At 40.2% G+C, this 24794-nt stretch overlaps 2 protein-coding genes across 2 annotated transcripts; one reads left to right on the top strand and one right to left on the bottom strand.

Moving 5' to 3' along the window:
• The first annotated feature begins 7091 nt into the window (after positions 1 to 7091).
• Positions 7092 to 19307, top strand: rcan1b (regulator of calcineurin 1b). Its single transcript, XM_053477680.1, has 4 exons — positions 7092 to 7443; positions 10156 to 10329; positions 11536 to 11695; positions 17687 to 19307. Exons 1-4 carry the CDS (start codon positions 7324 to 7326, stop codon positions 17854 to 17856), a joined length of 624 nt encoding a protein of 207 aa, XP_053333655.1. The 5' UTR covers positions 7092 to 7323; the 3' UTR covers positions 17857 to 19307.
• A 661-nt stretch (positions 19308 to 19968) lies between these two features.
• LOC128506689 (small integral membrane protein 11-like) lies at positions 19969 to 24514 on the bottom strand. The gene is made up of 3 exons (XM_053477255.1): positions 24397 to 24514; positions 22686 to 22910; positions 19969 to 20165 (listed from the first exon to the last, which is right to left on the bottom strand). Exons 1-2 carry the CDS (start codon positions 24409 to 24411, stop codon positions 22722 to 22724), a joined length of 204 nt encoding a protein of 67 aa, XP_053333230.1. The 5' UTR covers positions 24412 to 24514; the 3' UTR covers positions 19969 to 20165; positions 22686 to 22721.
• Positions 24515 to 24794: the final 280 nt, after the last annotated feature.

Genomic DNA, 24794 nt, shown 5'->3' with positions numbered 1-24794 from the left:
CTAACAATTACAGTACACCCATATGGTGACCCAAATTTTTGCCACAAAGTTGGCAGAACACAATTGTCTAGAATCAGTTTGCATGCTGTCACATTAAAATAACGTTTTACTAGAACTAAAGAACCCCAAACTTGTAAAAACATAGTTTGCCCAGGTTGGTATGGAAGAATTTGCACAGTTGTGACTTCAAGCCCACTGACCACTTTTGGTAGGAATTGGAACTTGGACTACCTGTCAAGCCTGCATCAGTGCCTAACCACACTAATGCCAAAATCTTGCTCCAAAATTTAAATTGAATCCTTCCCAGAAGTCTAGAAGGTATTAGAACAGTAAGGGGAAAATAATTATATACACAGATCTCCCATAACATTATGACCATGTACGTAATATTGAGTAGTTCCTCCTTTTGCCATACAAATTGTGATGCACTGTGTATTCTGTCACCTTTTTATAAGAACCAGCATTAACCTCTCAAACAGAAGCTCTTCTATTAGATCTGAATACATGGGCCAGTCTTCACTCCCCATGTGCATGAGTGAGCCTTGGTCGCCTGTGACTCTGTCGCCAGTTCACCGGTTTAGCTTCCTTGGATTACTTTTACTAGGTCTTGACCACTAAAGACCAGGAACATCCTATAAGAGCTGCAGTGTTGGAGTTGCTCTGACCCAGTCCTCTAGCCAAACGTCAAAGTGTCAAAGTGGCTCACATCATTATGCTTGCCAATTTCTTTCTGCTTTTAACACAACAACTTCAGGGGAAAAATTTTACTTGCTGAGTAATTTATTCCACCCTCTTCCAGGTGCCACTATGATGAAATGTAGCTACTGTGACAAAGGCCAAATTGTCATGGCTAGATAACTGAGTGAGAGCAACTCTAAAGTTAGTGGTCATGACTTGCAGTGTTCAGGACCTACCAAAAGTGAGCCAATGAAGGACAGGATCATGGGTGGCTAAGGCTCACTGATACACATGGAAAGTACTTGTCTGGAGCTCAAACTGCTGGTTCTTATAGAAAGGTGTCAGAACACACAGCGCACTACTGTTTTAGCGGCAAAAGGGGGAACTACTCAATATTTGGCGGGTGGTCATGATGTTATGGCTGATCAGTGTAACGACAGGTTCATCAAGCACTTACTACATGTGTATACTGTATGTGCAATTTATTACGTATATATATATATATATATATATATATATATATATATATATATATATATATATATATATATATGACATTTAATTAAATAAATAAATACCAGAAGTTTAAAAGTAACCAAATTTTAAAAAAACAACAACACTTGTTGTACTGCTCCTTGCATAAAGCCTTTCCACATGGTTCTGGGACAGAATTTGTGTTCCCTTATGATTCCACCCCTGATGCCTAGTAGATTGACTGGTCACGCATCCAGAGTGTACTGTATTGCAACAAATGATTGGCCCTGAATTAACTACAACACTGACAAGAAAGTAATCACTAAGACAAATAAATGAATAAATATACAGAGATGGGTAGTGGCACAAAGAGTAGGATCCCCATCGTCATTCCCAGCTAGAGTAACTGTCTGTGCAGAGTTTCTCTTTCAGCGCCCACATAGGTTTCCATCTCCAAAAAAACATGATAGTAAGTAGACTTGATTGGGTAACTTCCCTTTATATGTGTGCATGAATAAGAGTGTGTGGGTGTGTGTGTGTGTACTGAGTTGATCTGCAATGAACTGACATCTGATTTATGATTCAACATGAAAAGGAAAATGGTTTACTGAAACTGTGAGTGATAAACAAAGCTCTAGCTCCCTCCACTGGTTAATATGACTGGGTTGAAATGCGTGAGAAAGAGAGCCTATAGAAGGTGAAACACAAATACAAAGGGAGGCATTAAGTTCTGTTTAACAATACCACACAGAGGCATCTTGTTATCATTCAGCTGCTGGTTAAAGGTAACTGAAGATGGTATAGCAGAATAATCTCAGTTTTTAAACTGCTTCTAATACTGTGATATAGCACTTATATACAGTAAGCACTTCATGCTCAGTTTTTCAATTTATTAACATCTACAGCATTTTGCAGACACACCTATCCAGAGCAATTTACATTTTAATCTTATTATATATCTGACCAGTTAAGGGTTAAGGGCCTTGCTCAAGGGCCCAACAGCAGCAACATGGTGGTGGTGGGCTTGAACCTAGGACCTTCCAAACAGCAGCCCTATTTTTGGAAACAGCAATCTCAGTCGGTTAAAGTAGAAATCCACTTGAAGGCCAAATGGCCTAACTCTTTTTAGCATCATAAGCAGCATGTAGAGCTTGTCAAAATTCCCCCATGTTAATGGGTTTCTGATTGGAAGGTTGGAAGGATTCAAGATCCAGCACTGCCAACTTGCCACTTTTCAGCCCTTGAGCAAGGCCCTTAACCCTATCTGTCCAGGGGCGCTGTATCCTGGCTGACCTACGCCCTGACCCAAGTTTTCTAAAAGGGATAGGCAAAAATTACAATTTCCCTTTTGGATTAATAAAGTACTAATTATTAGTTGTTATTATTAATATAGATTTTATTTATCAAAAGTCAGTGTGAACACTGAATGTTATCATTTCACAGTATGTGAGCATTTACTGCATGTGACTGAACACTGAATATTCTCCCTCGCCTTTCTGGCCTCTTAAAGTTGATTTTCCAGTCCAGCCTTCCTTGAAACGCCTAAGGCTTCCTTCCCCGATCTTGTCTTGTCTTGTTCTGTGTATTGAACTTGTCATCTTCTTTATAATGTACTTCCACTCTCCTTCTTCTCGACACATTTCTCTTTTAGTACCACTCAGCATCTAGCTGGAGTTCTGTAGGCTGTATTGCTGACACCCATAGATCTCACTCACAGCTTCCCTGTCCTTTAAAGCCAACTTTCCAGTCCAGTCTTCCTCATAAACAACATTAAGTGCTTCTTTCCGTGATCAGTCACTCCCTATTCTAAAGGACTCTTAACGTTGGCTTCTACTCTCCCTAGTTCTTGGAGCTGCGCCAACTTATATCTAACCTTTCCAGCATATATTTCCTGCAGGAGAGCAATAAATGCTGGACACTTTCACTTTCATAGCATTCCTCACAGGGTCATGTTGGGTGTTTAAGGTTGCTGTGTCCAGTCCTTTTTCTGGAATACTTCTTAATACTGTACTTCTTCTTACCACTTCTCCTAATACTTTTTTTCCAGTTGTTTCCTTAAAATGACTCTTTGTGACATGGTGCATTATCCTGCTGGAGGTAGCCATCAGAGGAAGGATACATGGTGGTCATAAAGGGATGGACATGGTCAGAAACAATGCTCAGGTAGCCCGTGGCATTTAAACGATGCCCAATTGGCACTAAGGGGTCTAAAGTGTGCCAAGAAAACATCTCCCACATCATTACACCACCACCACCAGCCTGCACAGTGGTAACAAGGCATGATGGATCCATGTTCTTATTCTGGTCACGCCAAATTCTGACTCTACCATTTTAATGTCTCAACAGAAATCGAGACTCATCAGACCAGGCAACATTTTTCCAGTCTTCAACTGTCCAATTTTGGTGAGCTCTTGCAAATTGTAGCCTCTTTTTCCTATTTGTAGTGGAGATGAGTGGTACCCGGTGGGGTCTTGTGGCTTCACAAATTCTTTGCTGCATACCTCGGTTGTAACGAGTGGTTATTTCAGTCAAAGTTGTTCTTCTATCAGCTTGAATCAGTCAGCCCATGCTCCTCTGACCTCTAGCATCAACAAGGCAATTTCGCCTACAGGACTGCCGCATACTGGATGTTTTTCCCTTTTCACACCATTCTTTGTAAACCCTAGAAATGGTTGTGCGTGAAAATCCCAGTAACTGAGCAGATTGTGAAATACTCAGACCGGCCCGTCTGGCACCAACAACCATGCCACGCTGAAAATTGCTTAAATCACCTTTCTTTCCCATTCTGACATTCAGTTTGGAGTTCAGGAGATTGTCTTGGCCAGGACCACACCCCTAAATGCATTGAAGCAACGGCCATGTGATTTAATTAATTAGAGGTTAATTAGATAATTGAATTAATGAGAAATTGAACAGGTGTTCCTAATAATCCTTTAGGCGAGTGTATATTGGCAACATAATCTGTAAGCATGGTATTAGTTTTCATTGTTATGCTGAAGATACACAGTTATATGACTCAGCAAAACCAGATGAGAAAAACCAGCTTACTAAAGTTGAGCAATGTGCACAGGACATAAGGGATTGGATGCTAGTTAACTTTCTTCTGCTTCCTGACAAGACAGAAGTTCTAGTCATAGGACTGCATACAGCTAGAAGTAAGATTTTAGATCACACTGTAACTTTAAATGGCCTTTCTGTTCCATCGAGTGCAACAGTAAAAGACCTTGGTGTGATTATTGATTCCAGCCTTTCATTTGAAGCTCATGTAGATAATATTACCAGGATAGCATTCTTTCACCTCAGAAATATTCCCAGGATAAAAAATATACTGTCGCTAAACGATGCAGAGAAGCTAGTTCATGCTTTTATCACCTCTAGGTTGGACTATTGTAACGCCTTACTGTCTGGTTGTTCAGCTAGATGCATAAACAAGCTTCAGCTAGTCCAGAATGCAGCAGCGAGAGTCCTCACTAGAACCAAAAGATACGAACACATCACCCCTATCTTATCTTCACTTCATTGGTGAAATTTTGCATTGATTTTAAAATACTACTCTTGACGTATAAAGCATTAAATGGTCTCACGCCGCAGTACCTGAGCGAACTGCTAGTGTCTTACGATCCGCCACGCCTACTTCGATCAAAAGATGAAGGCTGCCTATCAGTGCAGCGTATTATGAAAAATACAGCTGAGGGCGGAGCTTTTTCTTACAAAGCCCCAAAATTATGGAATAGTCTTCCAAATAGTGTTCGGGACTCAGACACAGTCTCAGTGTTTAAGTCCAGGCTAAAAACCTATTTATTTAGCCAAGCATTTTTATAAATAGATTTGCCATAGGTAAAGGAGCAGATCTGGGGGACTCATGGACGTAGAGTATTATGGTGAACTGGTATGTTTGGATGCTGTCTTCCTCACTCTCATTGATCACTCAGGTTTGTTGACGGTGAGGTGATTGGTTGCTTTACATCTCAGGGAGCCCTTATGTCTGTGTTTCCTTCTGGCTCTCCCCTTTCAGTTATGCTGTTATAGTTAGTCCTGCCGGAGTCTCTGCTTGCACTCTACAGTTAATATACATTCACATTATAAATTATGTGACTGCGACCATACCTAACTTTTATCTCTCCTCTTCTGCTTTCCTCTCTCCTGTTCTCTCTCCCTCTCTCTCACTTCCTTCTCTTCCCTCTCTCTGTCGAGCTACACATGTTGTTCCTGAGCTGCCAGTGATCCAGACTCCCTCTGCCCTCCGGACCTGTCTGACCGATCCTGGTGCCCCGCTTCTGGTTGGAGATCTCGTCGCATGGATGCCCAGTGTGTCTCTTTGGGATGAGTCTGGTGTCTGGGGATGGTTTCACTCTACCATAAAGACGGTTATGGCCTCGACTAGTTTTGACAGCTGTCTCTGAGGACTTGACTTGGCTGCGGTTGCTCGATAGTTCAAGACTGCAATTGTCTCCAATAACTACCTGGACTTCATATATATATCAATTAACATCAACTGTTATACTAAACTGCCTGCCACCTAACACACTATATAAATGCAGATCAATTCCTGCTCTCCGTTATCACCCCAAATGAGGATGGGTTCCCTGTTAAGTCTGGTTCCTCTCAAGGTTTCTTCCTATTACCATCTCAGGGAGTTTTTCCTTGCCACTGTCGCCCTCGGCTTGTTCACCAGGGACAAACTGCTCATCTTGATTCATGCACACTCACATTCCATAAAGACTAAAGAAATAATTCTTCCGATTGTGTAAAGCTGCTTTGCGACTATGACATTTGTTAAAAGCGCTATACAAATAAAATAAAATTGAATTGAATATATTAAAATAAATACAGCAGTCATCAATAGCCTCCGCGGTCCGTAGTTTGACTGTAGAACAGGGGCGTTTCTAGGATTTTCAGTTAAGGGGGGCTCAGCCCCCATAGATGTTTAACACATATTTGACTTGTTCAGAATCAGTACTCAAATGAGTCTTCTAGATCACACACGCTGTTTACTGTATAAACCTTTTTTCTATGTACAGGTACAATCAGAAAACAGCATATACCTTTAAACTTACATTGATTAGCAATATAAACAACACACCTATGAGGCTGGACAATGGTTTTCAGTAGGTTTTCTAGATTTAGCATGCAGGGGCATTAAAATTTCATAGCTACTAGGCTATTTATTCAAATTTATTAATATAGACAAACATTGTTTTAATGTAATTACACAAAGCATCATTTTAATATCATTCTTATTTTTGTTTCTATTTATTTAAAAAGTAACTTTTTTTTTTTTTTAATACAATACAATATTTATTACAAAAAAAAAGGATTTTTCTATCTCTGGAAATCACACTGCTATGCAGTTAAACCGAGTGCACTAAATGCTGTCTGTCACTATCTTTAATCATTTATGTGCAGAACTCTATGGTAGTTAATGCCATACACACTGTGTAATGTTTTATATAGACAGTTAGGTTTTCTAATTAAAACAGTAACAGCATGGGTTATAAGGGTTTAATAAAACATTATAAGATACCTCCAGTGTGTATGACGTCTTCTGATCTAACACATTGTTCGTCATTTGCCTGGTCAGTAGTGACGTCATTTGGGGGGTCATTTAGACGTGGGGTGTTAAGGGGGTGCTGGCTGAGCTTGGAAACGTAGATTTGAGGTCACAACAAAAGTCATGTAAATTCAAGATGAAAGAGGCCTAGACCTGGCCTACTGAGGTGTGTATCAGTGTTCTGGTGACTGTACTCAACGTTTGGGTATAAATCTACATTAATGAATTTAGCTTTTATAAATGACTATTAATTCTTCACATGCTGAAGCTGAACAATACTGCAGAAACAAACAAAGAAAAAAGAAATATCCCTGCACTTGTTCTGGCTTTGACATCAAACGTCGTCATTTCCGCTTTTGGAAACGATTTAACTCGGCGCCATAAAAAAAAAACACACACACACACACTGACACTGACGTGGTGCCAGACTGACTGCACTGGGGATTTTGTAAAAGTCCCTGAATAATGAAACAGCCCTCGGAGCGCTGCGTTGTGTCCGCGGAGAGCTCTGCGTCACGAGCGCACCCGTCTGCGTAAAACAGCCTGTTTTTATTTTCCTCCAAAACGGCTCCGGTGTTTGTGTGTGCGCGCGAGCTCGACTATTATTGTTTACATCCGCCATGCAGGAGTCGGATGAACGGAATGGGGCGGCGACGGCGGACGTGCAGGTCGACGAACAACCGAACGCGCTGATCGCGTGTAAAGTCTCTGAAGAGGTGTTCAATGACACGCGCGTGAAGGTACCGTAGGCTACACGTCGCGCGGTCTAGCTTCAGCTTTAGCATGCAGGGGCCTAGATGTATTAGCACTGTTTACACATCAGTCAGACTGGGACACGACATGAGGTGTGTGATGAATCATCACGAGGTACTTAGTAGCTAGCGAGCATCAAAGCGCAGCAATAACAACAACAACAATAATAATAGATCAAACGATTATTATACTTTAGGTTTAAACATAAAAGCTTGTTTGTATAACCTTCTGTTGCACAAGTGTCTCTAAAATATTGAGTACTATATATATATCCTCTAATCTATAGAAATAAATCAGACTGTAAAATACCTCAGTCACAAAAATATTGTATTTATTCTGTTTATTATCAAACAAATACAAACAACACTCTACTGAAAAAAAAAGATATAGTAATACTCATGCTGTAGTAGCTTTATTTTTCCTGACAATGTGAAAGAAATGTACAAAACAGGAAAGGAAAAGGTTATGTTATAATAATATAAAGATCTAAATACAGTGTTCGGTTCAGAAGGACGTTTTCATACAATATGAATACAGATCGCTTTGTGGATTAACTTACCATCCTTAGTATCATTCCCAGTGGCACGGTGGCTTGGTGGTTATCTGTCACTTTGTATCCCCACATTTCAGGTTTGATTCCTGTGGGAATGAGTTTACATGTTCTCCCCATGTTTGGTGGGTTATCTCTAGGTACTCCAGTTTCCTCTCACAGTCCAAAGACAGGCAGATTAGGCTTATTGGCATTTCCAAATTGCCCGCAGCACGTGACTGAGTTTGTGAGTGTATGTGTATGTCTGTGCACTGTGATTGATTGTTACCCCATCCAGGGTATACCCTGTATACAGAATAAAGCGGTATAGATGGTGTGTGAATGTGTGTGCCCTTGGATGGTTGGGCACTCCATCTAGGGTGTACCCCACCTCGTGCCTTAAGTGTCCTGGGATAGGCTTCATGCCCCCTGCAAACCTGTAGACAGGATAAAGCAGTGTAGACGATGAATGAGTATCATTCCCTAACATGTTAAATATGAGCAATTACAATTTGCTTGCCAGAACACACAATTGTACTGCTTTTTTTTTTACTGTACTCACTGCGTGTTAGATAGATTAGTGATCCTTGTCAGAAAAACCAAGCGTTCTCAGTAATAACAGTATTAAGTCTGTGTGATGGCAGGGATGTGGTGGTGGTAGGATTCGGTTCCCCACCAATATGGCTGGTTGATGCCCTGTCAAAAAAATTTTGGGCGATTAAAATAGATCTATGCTTTTTTTTAAAGAGCAACTTGTGCCATTGGTTACTTATAAACTCCTGACTCCAACAATGAAACCTATGTTTAGATTAGGTGTCCGTTGACCCTCTTTCTAAAAGGAGGAAACATATTCACTCTTTCCATGTCGTCAAGAAGATAAATGCAGGCTTCAGGCTAAAATGTGTGTGCGTGTATACATATGTGTGTATTATTACAATTTATTCTTTCAAAAAAGTAAAATATAAAATCATGTACATGCGTTAAAAGAACACTCTACAGTGTACAAAAATACACTGGCTGAAGTATTGCAAAACTTCTATTGTGTAGAATGTAGAAACACATCATTTAGGTGCATGTAATGAGCATGGGCGTAAGATAAAAGTAAGTCTGGGTCCTGGGCCTTGTTTATTAGGGCAGCTGCAGTTGTGCTGAGTAGTTTTGTCCTGATGGCCCACATTTTGTGTCTTAAATGGGAGGGGTTGGCCAAAGACTTTCCCACTTTAGTGTTCTGGAGTCATGCAGGTCCTGAAGTGATGCAACCAGTCACTCTCTCAGCAGAGCAAATGGTGTGGTATCCACTCTTCTTTCGTCCTCGGCAGTGGAGACAGTGTACCAGATGGTGATGAAGCAGATCAAGATGTACACAACAATCATGGTATTGAAATGCACTATTGATTTTGGCAGGCTGAACTTGTTGAGCTGCTGCAGGAAGTACATACTCTGCTTTGTCTATTTTGTAAAGGCACTTTGATGCAGAGATCCTACTGAACCCACCAGTCCAGTGTAAAGGTGCCTCACTACATGCTTTCATGAGACCCAAAAGAGATGTGATGTCTCTGACACTGTCGTATTACACTAGTGTGTTGTATAGCATATGCGTGAGAAATCCCATGGATACCACTTCTGAATTGAGTAATGATGTGATTTAGATATTCAAACACAAGAGTGTGCAAAAATGTTGATGCGTACAGTGGGGTTGAGTTATTATGACAAAAAAACAGTTATGTGAGTTATACACAAATTAATTGACGTTATGTAATTGCCTATACTAAATTAATTCATATATCTGGCAAAAATCTAAATAGTATATATTTCATTTAATTTGCTGGGTTAAATACTGGTCTCAGGAGGTCTTGTGGATTATTAAAATTAAAGATGCACCATTTGATCAGCCAGTAACCACACTCAGACGCTTTTCAGCATGATTTGTGACAGAAAAGCATTCGCCCTGTACTTTCTAACGCAAACTAGGTACAATATGTTCAGTCTTGGTGGCTACACTTGTGGACAAGGATCTGCTTAACTAAGCTGGGAAAAGCAACAGATTCGAATGTATGATGATGTTTTTTAAAAACAAAGGGGGGGGGGATGGGGTGTAGAGGAAGACTTTTGTCTCAACCCAGTTACAGGAAATTCTTTCTTGTCTTTTCTTTTTTTTTGTCATCTTCAGGACCAATTCGAGACACTGTTCCACCAGTTTGATGTGGGAGTATATTTCCAGTTCTTCAAAAGCTTTCGGCGTGTACGCATTAACTTCACCAACGCTGTGGCTGCAGCTCAGGCAAGAGTGAAGCTTCATAAGAGTGATTTCAATGGGAAAGAGATGCGCCTCTACTTCGCCCAGGTAATGATCATCAGCCCACAACCAGGGTTTACTCGCTGTCCAAAAAGGAAAAGTCACAATTTGTATTTAAATAAGCAAATTATTGTGCAATTTCTGCACCGATAAATAAACTGGCATGATTTTATTATTTCTCCTCATTTCCTAAAATCCATGTCGGAAAAAAGTATTCAGTGGTCAAGATAAAGATGTGACCCTGTTTAAGGTCAACATTTTGTCCCTGCATCAAGCAAAGGTAACAACTAGGGAGATTTCTGAAATAACTGGAAGAAGGTAAAAGTGGCAAGGAAAACCTTCCGGGGCTGTCAGTAGGAAGAAACCTTGAAAGGAACCAGACTTAACAGGGAACCCATCCTCATTTAGGTGATAACGGATAGCAGAGATATGATCAGCAGTCAGACTGTGTGTTATGCGGCTGGAAGCTCAGTATAACAGAAAATGTGTCTGGACTTAATATGGCATCCAGACACAACCTATTCCAGAGTGATGAGTGTTTCTGGGTAAGAAATAAAGCGATGCATCCATCATGCCCAGTGTCAACTGTATACGCCTCTGGAGGTAGTGTGATGATCTGGGGTTGCTCCAGTTGGTCAGGTATAGAATTAGAAACATTATGTGGCAATAAAATGAAGTCAGATGACGACCTGAATGTCCTGAATGTTTTTTCTTTTCTATGACAGCTTTTAATTAATATTTGTTCTGGAAGCATGAGAAATTACTTTACATTTGACTCAGCAACCACTAAAAGTCTTTGGGATGTTCTGAAAAAAACTTTACAAAGTGGTCCAAGTGTCCTATCATTAAGACTTCAGCCAACTGAACCTGGTGTTCATTTAAATAAATGTTCTGTTGCATAATATTCTCAACTATGCCATTGCAAATTTATGCTGTAGTCAACAAATTCTTAGATCGTGCAACCTTTTAAGCTGGGCATTGTATGACCTGAAGTCATAAACTGACTGTTAAATATGTAACTTTGATAACGGTTTATTTAATTTTATATAAGTTATTTCCTAATAAGACCCGTAAAAGTTGCATCAGTTTAAGGACTGGCCAGTGATAAAGGTGCAAAAGACAAAGAAGGTAAAAAGGAAATATGGATTGTTTTATGGAGAGTTAATATATTTGGTGGTTTTTTTTTTTTATTGACCCTGTTTTTCCATTTGTCTCCATTCTCTCCAATCTGTCCCTGCTCTGTTCTTCCTATAGTCTGTGCATATTGGCAGTCCTCGACTAGAGCCTCCAAAACCAGAAAAGCAGTTCCTAATTTCTCCTCCAGCCTCTCCTCCAGTGGGTTGGGCGCAGTCTCAAGATGCTACGCCCATCATTAATTATGACCTACTGTGTGCTGTCTCCAAACTTGGTCCAGGTAAATACACACAACAGCAGCATCAGTACAGAATTGAAAATCTGATCTCAGATTAGTTTTTACACATCATTGCTGATGCTTTCTTAGCCTTACTGTGGGATAATCACAATTAACCTTTGCTAAATGGGACTTGCAGTCTAAAATCATAAAATAAAATGGGCTAGACTTTGGCAATTTGTTTTTTTTTATTATTATTACTTTTTATTTATTTATTTACAGCATTTGGCACACGCCCTTATCAAGGGCCCAACAGTGGCAACTAATGCCATGGTCTGAAAGAGTTAAAAACTCTTTCACTGTTGAAAAGCATTTTCAAGAATTTCCAAAACATTAGCTATACTATGGAGTGTTACCAAGACATTACCAAAAACAGCTTGTTCCTCTCTCTCCCATTCTTCATGTCTGGGTGATGGGGGTGGGGTCGACTACTTAGGACACTCAAATTAATGAACTTTTGCCCATGATTATAAGATTTTAAATTAAAACAATATTCAATATGTTCAATAGTGTAATTTGGGACATGATTTAAAAGAAATTATAGGCTTCATGCTCTAAACAATAGTTAATAAGCAGGTTACAATTAATTATTACTTGTGGTAATAATAAAAATAAATGGGGTTCTCCTTCATCTTTGCCTTAAAAATAATTCAGAGTGTTTTTAAATATATATATATATATATATATATATATTATTATTATAATTATTATTTTTATTTATTTATTTATTTATTTATTTTGTTGTTGTAATTTATTACTCTTTTAATTTACTCCCGGAAAAAACCTTTAAGGAACTGTAACCAAGAATAATTTCCCTCTGGGATTAATAAAGATCTTTGAATCTTGAATCTAAATATATAGGCCAATTTTATTGAAACAAAGTACATGAATATGTAATAAAGCTACAGTATACATATTTGGCTAATGTTTATATTTGGATAATATTTGGCCCTTTTTTGTGTATTTTTATTTATTTATTTACTTATTTTTATTTATTAGAGTGTGTTGGGACTTCTTTGTCTTCCGGCTGTTCCCTTTCAGGGGTCGCCACAGCGAATCAATTGCCTCCATCTAACCCTATCCTCTGCATCCTCTTCTCTCACACCAACTAACTTCATGTCCTCTCTCACTGCATCCATAAATCTCCTCTTTGGTCTTCCTCTAGACCTCCTGCCTGGCAGTTCCAACCTCAGCATCCTTCTACCGATGTATTCACCATCTCTCCTCTGAACATGTCCAAACCACCTCAATCTGGCCTCTCTGACTTTATCTCCAAAACATCTAATGGGTTGTCCCTCTGATGAACTCATTCTTGATCCTATCCATTCTTAACACTCCCAAGGAGAACCTCAACATCTTCAGCGATGCTACCTCCAACTCTGCCTCCCGTCTTTTCTTCAGAGCCACTGTCTCTAAGCTGTAGAGCATCGCTGGTCTCACCACTGTCCTGTACACCTTTCCTTTTATTCTCACTGATACTCTTTTGTCGCACAACACACCTGAAACCTTTCTCCACCCATTCCAACCTGCCTGTACCCGCCTCTTCACCTCCTTTCCACACTCTCCGTTGCTCTGGACCGTGGACCCTAAGTACTTAAAGTCCTGCACCTTCTTTACCTCTGCTCCCTGTATCCTCACTGTTCCTCTTGGTTCCTCTCATTCACACACATGTATTTCGTCTTACTGCAGCTAACCTTCATTCCTCTGCTTTCCAGAGCATACCTCCACCTCTCCAAATTTTCTTTCACCTGTTCCATGCTCTCGATACAAAGCACAATGTCATCTGCAAACATCATAGTCCATGGAGACTCCTGTCTAACCTCATCTGTCATCCTGTTCATCACCAGAGTAAACAAAAAGGGGCTTAGAGCCGATCCTTGCAGACCCACCTCCACCTTGAACTCTTCTGTCACACCTACAGCACATCTCACTACTGTCTTACAGCTCTCATACATGTCCTGCACCACTCTAACATACTTCTCTGCCACTCCAGACTTCCTCATACAACACCACAGCTCTTCTTTCGGCACCCTGTCGCACAACTTCTCTAAATCAACAAAGACACAATGCAACTCTTTATTACGTTCTCTGTACTTCTCCACCAGCATCCTCAAAGCAAATACTACTGTACATCTGATGTACTCTTTCTAGGCATGAAACCATATTGCTGCTCACAAATGCTCCCCTCTGCCCTTAACCTATCTTCCACTTCTCTTTCCCACAGCTTCATTGTATGGCTCATTAGCTTTATGCCTCTGTAATTGTCACAGCTCTGCACATCTCCCTTGTTCTTACAAATCGGCACCAATACACTTCTCCTCCATTCCTCTGGAATCCTCTTACTCTCCAAGATCTTGTAAAACAAACTAGTTAGAAACTTTACTGCCACCTCTCCTAAGCACTTCCATACCTTCACAGGTATGTTATCAGGACCAACAGCCTTTCCATTCTTCATCCTCTTCAATGTCCTTCTCACCTCACTTTTACTAATACAGTTGTGTGAAAAACTATTTGCCCCCTTCCTGATTTCTTATTCTTTTGCATGTTTGTCACACTTAAATGTTTCTGATTATCAGAAAAAGGTTAACTATTAGTCAAAGATAACATAATTGAACACAAAATGCAGTTTTTAAATGGAGGTTTACGTTATTGAGGGAGAAAAAAACTCCAAATCTACATGGCCCTGTGTGAAAAAGTGATTGCCCCCCTTGTTAAAAAATATCTTAACTGTGGTTTATCACACCTGAGTTCAATTTCTGTAGTCACCCCCAGGCCTGATTACTGCCACACCTGTTTCAATCAAGAAATCACTTAAATAGGAGCTACCTGACACAGAGAAGTAGACCAAAAGCACCTCAAAAGCTAGACATCATGCCAAGATCCAAAGAAATTCAGGAACAAATGAGAACAAAAGTAATTGAGATCTATTAGTCTGGTAAAGGTTATAAAGCCATTTCTAAAGCTTTGGGACTCCAGCAAACCACAGTGAGAGCCATTATCCACAAATAACAAATACATGGAACAGTGGTGAACCTTCCCAGGAGTGGCCGGCCGACCAAAATTACCCCAAGAGAGCAGAGACAACTCATCCGAGAGGCCACAAAAGACCCCAGGACAACATCTAAAGAACTGCAGGCCTCAATTGCCTCAATTAAGGTCAGTGTTTACGACTCCACCATAAGAAAGAGACTGGGCAAAAATGGCCTGCATGGCAGATTTCCAAGGCGCAAACCACTTTTAAGCAAAAAGAACATTAAGGCTCGTCTCAATTTTGCTAAAAAACATCTCAATGATTGCCAAGACTTTGGGGAAAATACCTTGTGGACCGACGAGACAAAAGTTGAATTTTTGGAGGGTGCGTGTCCCGTTACATCTGGCGTAAAAGTAACACAGCATTTCAGAAAAAGAACATCATACCAACGGTAAAATATGGTGGTGGTAGTGTGATGGTCTGGGGTTGTATTGCTGCTTCAGGACCTGGAAGGCTTGCTGTGATAGATGGAACCATGAATTCTACTTTCTACCAAAAAATCCTGAAGGACAATGTCCGGCCATCTGTTCGTCAACTCAAGCTGAAGTGATCTTGGGTGCTGCAGCAGGACAATGACCCAAAACACACCAGCAAATCCACCTCTGAATGGCTGAAGAAAAACAAAATGAAGACTTTGGAGTGGCCTAGTCAAAGTCCTGACCTGAATCCTATTGAGATGTTGTGGCATGACCTTAAAAAGGCGGTTCATGCTAGAAAACCCTCAAATAAAGCTGAATTACAACAATTCTGCAAAGATGAGTGGGCCAAAATTCGTCCAGAGCGCTGTAAAAGACTCGTTGCAAGTTATCGCAAACGCTTGATTGCAGTTATTGCTGCTAAGGGTGGCCCAACCAGTTATTAGGTTCAGGGGGCAATTACTTTTTCACACAGGGCCATGTAGGGTTGGGGCCATTTTGTGTTTACTTGCGTTATCTTTGACTAATAGTTAAATGTGTTTGATGATCAGAAACATTTTGTGTGACAAACATGCAAAAGAATAAGAAATCAGAAAGGGGGCAAATAGTTTTTTTACACCACTGTATTTGCTACTTCCTGCTCCACAACAGTCACCTCTTCTACTCTTTGTTCACTTTCATTTTCCTCATTCATCAACTTAAATCAACAAAGTATTCCTTTAATTTTCCTATTACCCTCCGGGCATCTGTCAGTACATATTCATCTTTATCTTTAATCACTCTAACCTGCTGCACATCCTTTCCATCTCTGTCTCTCTGCCTCGCCAACCTGTACAGATCCACCTCACCCTCCTTACTATCCAATCTAGCATACAAGTCCTCATATGCTCTTTGTTCGGCCTTTGCCACCTCTACCTTCACCTTACGCTGCATCTCCCTGTACACCTGTCTACTCTTTTCAGTCCTCTCAGTGTCCCACTTCTTCTTAGCTAGCCTGTTTTCCTGTATACACTCCTGGACTTCCTTGTTCCACCACCAAGTCTCCTTGTCCACTTTTGCCTTAACTGATGATACACCAAGTACCCTCCTACCTGTCTCCCTGATCACATTGGCTGTAGTTGTCCAGTCAATTGAAAGCCCCTCCTGACCACACATAGCCTGTCTCAACTCCTCCCTAAAGACTTCACAACATTCTTCCTTTCTCAGCTTCCACCACTTTTTCCTCTGCTCTGCCTTTGTCCTCGTCGCCTTCCTCACCACCAGGTTTTTTTTTACACACCACCATTCTGTGTTGTCTGGCTACACTCTCCCCTACCAACACTTTGCAGTTACTGATCTCTTTCAGATTACAACGACGACACAAGATGTAGTCGACCTGAGTGCTTCTGCCTCCACTCTTATATGTCACCCCATGTTCCTGCCTTTTCTGGAAGAAAGTATTTACTACTGCCATTTCCATCTTCTTTGCAAAGTCCCCCACCATCTGTCCTTCTACATTCCTGTCCTAAAGCCCAAACCTGCCCATCACATTTTCATCACCTCTGTTTCCTTTCCCGACATGTCCAATAAAGTCTGCACCAATCACCACTCTCTCATCTCTGGGGATGCTCTGCATCACTTCATCTAACTCACTCCAGAATGTCTCCTTCTCTTCTAACTCACATCCTACCTGTGGGGCATAACCACTAACAACATTGAACATCACCCCTTCAATATCCAGCTTCATACTCATCAACCTGTCTGATACTCTCTTCACCTCTAGAACATTCCTAACAAACTCCTCTTTTAGTTTAACTCCTACTCTATTTCTTTTCCTATCCACACCATGGTAAAACAATTTGAATCCTGATCCTAAGCTTTTAGCCTTGCTACCTTTCCACCTGGTCTCCCGGTTGCACAGTATATACCCTTCCTTCTCTGCATCATAGCGACCAACTCTCTTCCCTTCCCTGTCATATTCCCAACTATCACTAAGTCCCTACTATCACTCCTAAACTCTTAATTTTCCTCTTCTCTCTCTGCTTTCGGACACGCCTTCCTCCCCTCCTTTTTCGACCAACAGTAGCCCAATTTCCACCGGCACCCTGTAGGTCAACAGCACCGGTGGCGGTCGTTATTAACCTGGGCCACGACCGATCCGGTATGGAAATTATATTTGTGATTCGCATCATTAATTTGGCAATTTTAGCCCTTCTTGACACAACCCCCTGCATTTATTCAGACTTGGGACTGGCACAAGAAGGCACTGGATTGCGCCCCCCTGTGGTTGCATTTTAGGGAGAGAATGATGCTGATCATTAAAAATCATTGTTTAATGGAATGCTGTAAATTGTCGAATTTTGGTTATCTTGTTTTTATAATCTTTGGAATCCAAAACCGTACTTGAATGTAAATGTTTATTAATCACACAGCCCTAGAACAAGGCTGAGGCTTTTTGAGTATACTTCAAAAGATCCGGAGTTCAAAGTTATAAAATAAAAATTGTAATAAAAAGGTAATAAAACTTATTATAATCCGTTTAAAACTAATAATAATTTCCTGTTTTAGGTGAGCAGTACGAGTTGCACACCGGAACCACCACGACTCCCAGTGTGATCGTTCATGTTTGTGAAGACGACAGCTCAGGTGGTGAAGATGAACCAGAGGGAGGATCACGAGCGCGCCCCAAAATCATTCAGACTCGGCGCCCAGATTATTCTCCCTCTGTCAAGAAGTGAATTTACTGTACTGACCGGTCTGGCAAACGAGTAATCAAACTGGTAACCCAGACTTACCTTTCACATTACCACAGAGGCAGCAAATACTGAAATGGAAAATCAATCCCATCTTTAGTATCGCATATAATTCTGATGTTAATATGGTTAATTAAAGTAGAACAAGATATTTAAAAGTGCATTTATGCACTTTTAGTGCGTTCATTTTATTAGAATTAACATAAGGCACTTCTCCTTAGCATTACATGCATTACAGAGAAAGTGGCAATTTGAGGGCACTAGCCCGTGTGTGTGTGTTTTTTTTTTTTTTTTTGTTTGTTTTTAGATACCTTTGTATGTTTGTGTAAAAGTCCACTTTGCACTGTTGAGGGCCACCGATGTCGACCAAATCCTTGTCATTATGTCGTAGCGTGGTGTCTGTCTATGTTGATTCTAGTATTGTGCAAAATTGTAATTAATGTTGCTGCAGTTTTCAAAAATTCTTGGATTATTATGCACTTCGGGCCGTATTCAGAGTTAAGTGTGTGTAGGTATGAGTTACTACTGAAACTGCAGCTAATAATGATCTAATAATGTTTGTCTGCCATACGTTCCCAACAAAAACATAAGTCTTTTTAAATAGGTTTTTTATAGGAGTATCGCGCGTCTCTGTAATGCAGGGGGTCCAAACCGTCCTTATTGGGGAGATCAAATCAAAATATCTCAAGGGCTGGTCACAAAAATATTAATTATGCAAAAAAGTGCTAAATATTTATCATGTATATGAAAATGTATAAAATGTATATGAAAATATGTACAGTCCCAGGAAAAAGTATTTTACCCCTTTTGTCACACTTTAATGATTCAGATCAAACTAATTGTAATATTGCACAAAGAAAGCCTGAGTAAATATTAATGCAGTTTTTAAATGATTATTTCATTTATTAAGGAAATATGAAAAAAGTAATTGTGGTTATGCCAGCCTTGGAGGTGTTTTGTTGAAGTGTTTGGTTCATTTTAATCTGCGCTGTGTAAGGTTTTATAAACTGCTATTTTATTCTCCTTTTTTTTGTGTGTGTTTTTGCAAATGTAATGTGTTTTGTCTCTTTTATCAAAAAGTGGCCACTTTATTTCTCTCCCAGCATCAGCTTCCCCCTTTCAGTCACTTTCTATCCCCCTTCTTTCTGGCTTAAACAAAAGCACACGTCTTTAAATGTGGTAACTCCAGACCGAACCGTCCTAAGAGCTTCACGCAAATTGAAATCAAATTGATTGTTAATAAAAGGAACTCGAGTCATCTCTGAATGCGGCCCTTGAAAAAGATCGCCTTATTACTGTACGTGCTACACGTTCGACATGCCTTGAGTGTTGTTTCATCTGTTACATAAATTGATCTGATGTGATCTGTTGTGTTCTGTTGTCTGTGAAAATTAGTCTAAGCCACTGTCAGAGGATAAAGAAAGTAAAAACTTTAATATGCACCCTGTGATTCGTAGCATCTCAGTACTCTGGTCAGTATTTGGTGTTTTTGAATGTAACCCTTATTCATTAAATAAGCTTCAGGATTATATCTTCAAATAACGTCTCATTTGTGGACAGCAGGAAATTTTCATCTGTTGTCTAGTATTCTTCTTTTGAGCTCAAAACCAAAATGTCTTCAATGTATAGAAAAATAAATGAATCAAATTAAAAAGTGGCTTTGCCATTCCAGTCTTTCCAGAGGAACTCCGTTGTGTGTTGAATGAATCCTTAGTAAAAGCATTAGTCTTGTAATTCACTAGAGATTTTTTAAATTCATTAGGTTTTTTTTATTTTTATTTCATTGGAGTTTAAGCTTTAGGTGTGCATTCGAGGCTCACCTATGACCTAAGGCCAGCCCACCTGGCCTCATCCTACAAAAATGGGAAAACAAAATTACAATTTAAAATAAAATTACCCAACAGGGAAAGACGTCAAGGCTATGGACCCGGTCCTTAAATCCTCCAGATCTCCATCTGATTGAGCACCCATGTGGTATTTAACTGTATTTATGGCTTTGCATTACATTACAGGAGATATAACCCTTTCTAAAGTTAGTATACTATTTATTTATTTACATGAACACCTCACACTGGCAGGACACTCATACAAAGTGTGTAAATGGTCTAAAAGGTATCCATTTTATTTATTTATATTTCATTTTTATAAACAGGCTTCACAGTGCAATAAATAATAGTATAGTATAAAAATGTAGCACACAACATTGATTAGCTCCGGGTAAACTAAGGAAGCAGCTCCACACATGGCTTTTTTTCAGCACTTTCTCCACGGAGAGCGTGTGTGTTTGTACATCACTGTGGAAACAGAAAAGTCAGAGTGAAATACACTGGCTATATTATAACATTAAAAAACACTAACATGATGCTAAATAGACTATGCAAACACTTTTTCTCACATAAAATATTTACAGTTATATCATTAAAGCGACTCTAGAGTCAGTGTGTGAGCTGTGCTCCCTTTAGCCCAATTAAATTTTGACAGGTGGTCACCTTTTGGCCTGCGCTGTACCAGTACCCCCAACCCGGCCACACACCTCAGCAGAACACTGTTAAATCAGGTAAGATTTGTCAGTAAGAGTTTCAATAAGGATGGCTGTAGACTAGTTGCAGCAATTTCATCAGGAAAATGGGTCAGATCCCAATCTTTCATTGAGGGGTTAACCATCATTAGTGATTGTAATTATTTACATTGTGAACAGGATATACCTGTGAGATTACTTCATTCATTCATTCATTCATCCATCATGTGTGTGTGCCCTGTGATGGATTGGCACCCCGTCCTGGGTGTACCCCGCCTTGTGCCCCAAGACTCCTGGGATAGACTCCAGGCTCCCGTGCCCCGTATACAAGATAAAGTGGTGTAGACGATGAGTGAGTGAGTAAGTGAGTGAGAAAAGATTTAAGATCCCATTTACAGACGTATTCAAACCAGTCACTTACTCCTTGGGTAAAGCATGCTTGGCAGCAATGACCGGCTGCTTACGAATGATGCTTAAACATTGGCATGCTTTACTTTTGGAAATTTCCACATGTGCTGTGGTGCAAAAATCAATTTGGCTTCTTTGCTGTATCTTTCTCAGTTAAATCTTCATTTTTGATCATGTAGTTTTTAGGAAACGACCTTCATTTCGCATTTAGACTGAAGTGTTCTTTGGTGTTGTTTAGTTGGGGCATGCACATCCCATGTGGTTCTTCCTTCATACTTCACAACAAATTTTTGGACAGATGCTGCATGTAGCCCAATGCATGTTGGTTTAAGCCAGCTGATGTTTTCTTCAGGTTTTTGCCAGTCACTATAAAACTTTTTTTGAGGCCTAGTACTTCCACAATCCTGTTCCTCTGACTTGACTCCTGTTATACAGTAGTTACACAGTAGTTTTATATACAGTATTTGTAAAACCACACTTATTAATAAAGGTGGCATAGTTAACCATTAAAGAGAATAATGATTACAAACATACAATGAACATAACGGTCATTTGCCTGCCAGCACACTGCAGTGGTCCAACATTGTGTTTATTGTCATGGGCAACCAGTTCTGGTGAGCTTGTGTGATAAAAGGTGCAATGCAGATTTATATAATTGGACACAAAAACCAGGACATTTCGTGCCCTGGGAAACATGGTTTCCAGAACAGGCAGCACAAAATAGGGATTGTCCTGTGAAAAACCGGGACAGGTGGGAGCACAAGTGAACGCTGTCAGCCAAATGAGGACAAGTGATTGTGTAGTGAGCACTTCATTTTGTTAGCAAGAATTACTGTAATGAAGATAAATGGCAAATCTTATGGCTTTTACTTGAACCATAAAATGTTCCATGAGATATCAAATATCCTTAATAACTCCACAAGTGGTGATAGTAGACTGTACTAGCTCTGAGATGTTTAGCGATATGTATCACTTGGCGTCACAGATGTACTACAAGTGGTAAGTACACTAGATGATGGTTGCCAGTATGGGTGACAGTAGGTCTGTACAGTCGGCAGTACTGAGAAGAGGGTAGCTGCCTGCCAAAACCCACATTCAAACCCAGTCATGGAAGCAGTTTCAGCAAACACATCTGATAAGGTCATGTCATCTTAAACAACACTGTGTTTCCTTAGTAAATTGCTTATAAGCCATTCCCGAATTACCTCTGAACCACCCATGCTGTTCTATTCGCCACTAACACAAACTACAAAGCTAACTAGATTCTAACACAAGGCTAAATCCCAAAACCGTCTCCAACCCCTGAACAAGGGCACTACTTAATTTGTGGGACATGTATAAGTGGATTCTACTCCCTACATAACGCATTAGCTTTCCATTTAATGCTATTTGGGGTTCAAGCCTGAAACTCCAGAAGTGAGCTGATATTCTAGAGTGGAATAAGAGGAAATATAAAGAGACACTGGACTGTCCGACACTCCATAGGTTTATTCTCCTCACCTTTTGGCTACCAGTAAGAACTTAAAACTAATTTCTTCCCTGCTAATTACACCAACTGTTGGTCGCCAGCTTCGCCAATCGCAGTTAGGTAGTTCTGCCAGGCGTGAAAGGATACGTGTTGGCAGAACAAAATAGCCGATAAATAAACAAACAAGTCATAATCTCTTGATAATAAATGGTATTTGTGGAACTGTTACGTTAAAGCAATATCACACTCAAGGTCACACTGTTCTGCTGGATATCTGCTGTTCTTCAGTACTTTGGCTGTATCCTCCTTCCTACGACTGCATCACAGCCGCGCTGATATTCATGAAGAATGATGTGTCAACTTGATATGTGCACAGATCTGTGTTCACAGCTTTTAATGGTCCACAGACACACTGCTTACTCTGTTTATTCTGCTCTCTCGAGCGCTCCAAGCTGTTCAGTCATCCTTCTTGTTGTCAATCAGTTCCTGTGTTTCCTGTGCAAGTTTTCTCTTCGCCTCTAACTGCTGTTTCAGTGCGGCTTCTGCTTTCCTTTGCTGATACAGTTTGGCTCCAGCAAACGCAAGACACAAGAGAAGAGTCTTGGCTGCCAGAATGTAGAACAGCAGGGGAACATTTTCCAAAGCCTAAAACAGAAGAGTTTAAAAAAAATGATGAGAATTAATAAACAGACAGGTGTGTACACTGAGCCAATCAACACGATCATTCTTATAAATGCACTGAGAGTAGTAACTGAAAATGTATAATAAATCTGAATTGAATACATGTACGAGGGTGAATCCAAAATGATCTGCACTCCGGTTATATTAAAACTACTGTTGGCTGCACATCTCATGGAAGAGCAATAACAGAAGTGTTTGGATATCTGCAAACAAAATTTTTCCTCTATTGGATACTCTGAGGCAGGTGAAAGTTTCTTAAAGAAAAGACGAGACGCAGATTCATCACTGCAAGCCCTAGAGTGAACGCCAGAGCATGGAACAGAAACATCACTGACCAAGAAAAAGTCAACCATTAGCTGGAAAATTGATGCTCGCAATTTTCTGGGATTTTCAAGGGCCAGTGTTGGAACATTATCGGGAAAAATGTTCAATAATCGACAGTGCTTGTTAAAGTGAGACACTTATTAAAGGGCTGAAGCCTAATCTTTGGATTAAACGTAGAGGACTGATATCCAAGGGGGCATAATGATGCACGCTCGCACACTTCTGCCCACACTGTCGGTGTTAAAACGTCCTCCCTATAGTCCTGATCTCACTTCATCTGAATTTCACCTGTTTGGTTCCCTGAAAGCAGGACTATGAGGACGAAGATTCGCTACTGATGAAGAAGTGAAGACAGCAGTGTGTCCGCGGCTCAGCCTAAACCAATTTTTAAAGAGGGAACAGGAAAGCTTTTTGACAGACGGACAAAGAGTCCTAAGAAGCAAGGATATACAGTAATGTCGAAAAATTATGTATTTGTCTTTTCTAAAGGTTATTTTAAAATTACTTCGACAGACAAAGTGTGGATAATGTTTTTGACTCATTCTCTTAAAAACACCTAATACTACTACACTATGTAAACCACCAAATAAACATGAGTACTGAGAACAATCTAGAAACGTCCAAAACAGCTGAGGGCTTTCTGGAGGGGGAGTGGGGTGTGATTGAGGGGGGTTGGGGTGGGTGGTGGGGGGGGTTAGGGGTGGGGGAGGGGTGTGATTGAGGGGGGTTGGGGGGGGCGATCTAAAGATGGCAGAGCAGCTGTTTTACTGCTGCTACTTTGTTACACCTTAACTTTATATCTCTGTGAATACATCTTAAGTATATATGATAAATTACAGACATGACTATATTACAGGCCAATGCCTCTCTGGCTTACAAGCAAAACAAGATATTCATGACATTATTGTTTATAATAAGGGTTTATGTTTTATATATTACAACTTTACACGACTATATGATGCTAAATAAAGGTCAGTAATAAACAGGCTCGGTGTGAAACCTACACTTTGTCTAACACACTCCTCAAAGTCTTCATGTAGGAGGTCAGACCTGTCTCTCATCCATGAGTGAGTAAATACAGACTAGATCTCGCGACATGAATAAATTAAAGACTTTTTTTCCTTACCCTCCAGTTGATCATGTTCCTGCTTTGCTTTCAGGTCTTCAGAAGATCTCTAACATACACACACAGCGCTCATCTCTTACTTATAGCGCGCTCCACACTGTGTAAACCTACGCCACCGGTTGTCCCGCCCCGAAGATTACCGTCCAATAGGAACACGACCTGTCTCCAGGCGCGTCAACCAATCAGGACAGATCCCGCCTTACTTTACGCTATTTCACCCATTCAAGGGCTGTGTCTTAAATAGTACCCTACTTCCTGTTCCTTATTCAAACGCTGAGAAAAAACGTAATGGCTGTGTTTCAATCCACAGTGTACTTTAAGTGTGTGCTCCCTTCTTCTAAGATCTGATATGACGACCCCTGCCGAAAGAAAGTTTAATTTCATTATTAAATATTTAT

This window comes from Clarias gariepinus, chromosome 18 (genome assembly GCF_024256425.1).
Source record: "Clarias gariepinus isolate MV-2021 ecotype Netherlands chromosome 18, CGAR_prim_01v2, whole genome shotgun sequence".
Taxonomy (NCBI): Eukaryota; Metazoa; Chordata; class Actinopteri; order Siluriformes; family Clariidae; genus Clarias; species Clarias gariepinus.
The sequence above is the reverse complement of the archived record's forward strand: the minus strand, read 5'-3'. Positions and strand labels throughout refer to the sequence as shown.

Coding starts and splice junctions, on each gene's coding strand:
- rcan1b (XM_053477680.1), top strand. CDS start 7,324: ATGCAGGAGTCGGATGAACGGAATGGGGCGGCGACGGCGGACGTGCAG. Junction 7,444..10,155: donor TCAATGACACGCGCGTGAAG/GTACCGTAGGCT, acceptor TGTCATCTTCAG/GACCAATTCGAGACACTGTT. Junction 11,696..17,686: donor TGTCTCCAAACTTGGTCCAG/GTAAATACACAC, acceptor TTCCTGTTTTAG/GTGAGCAGTACGAGTTGCAC.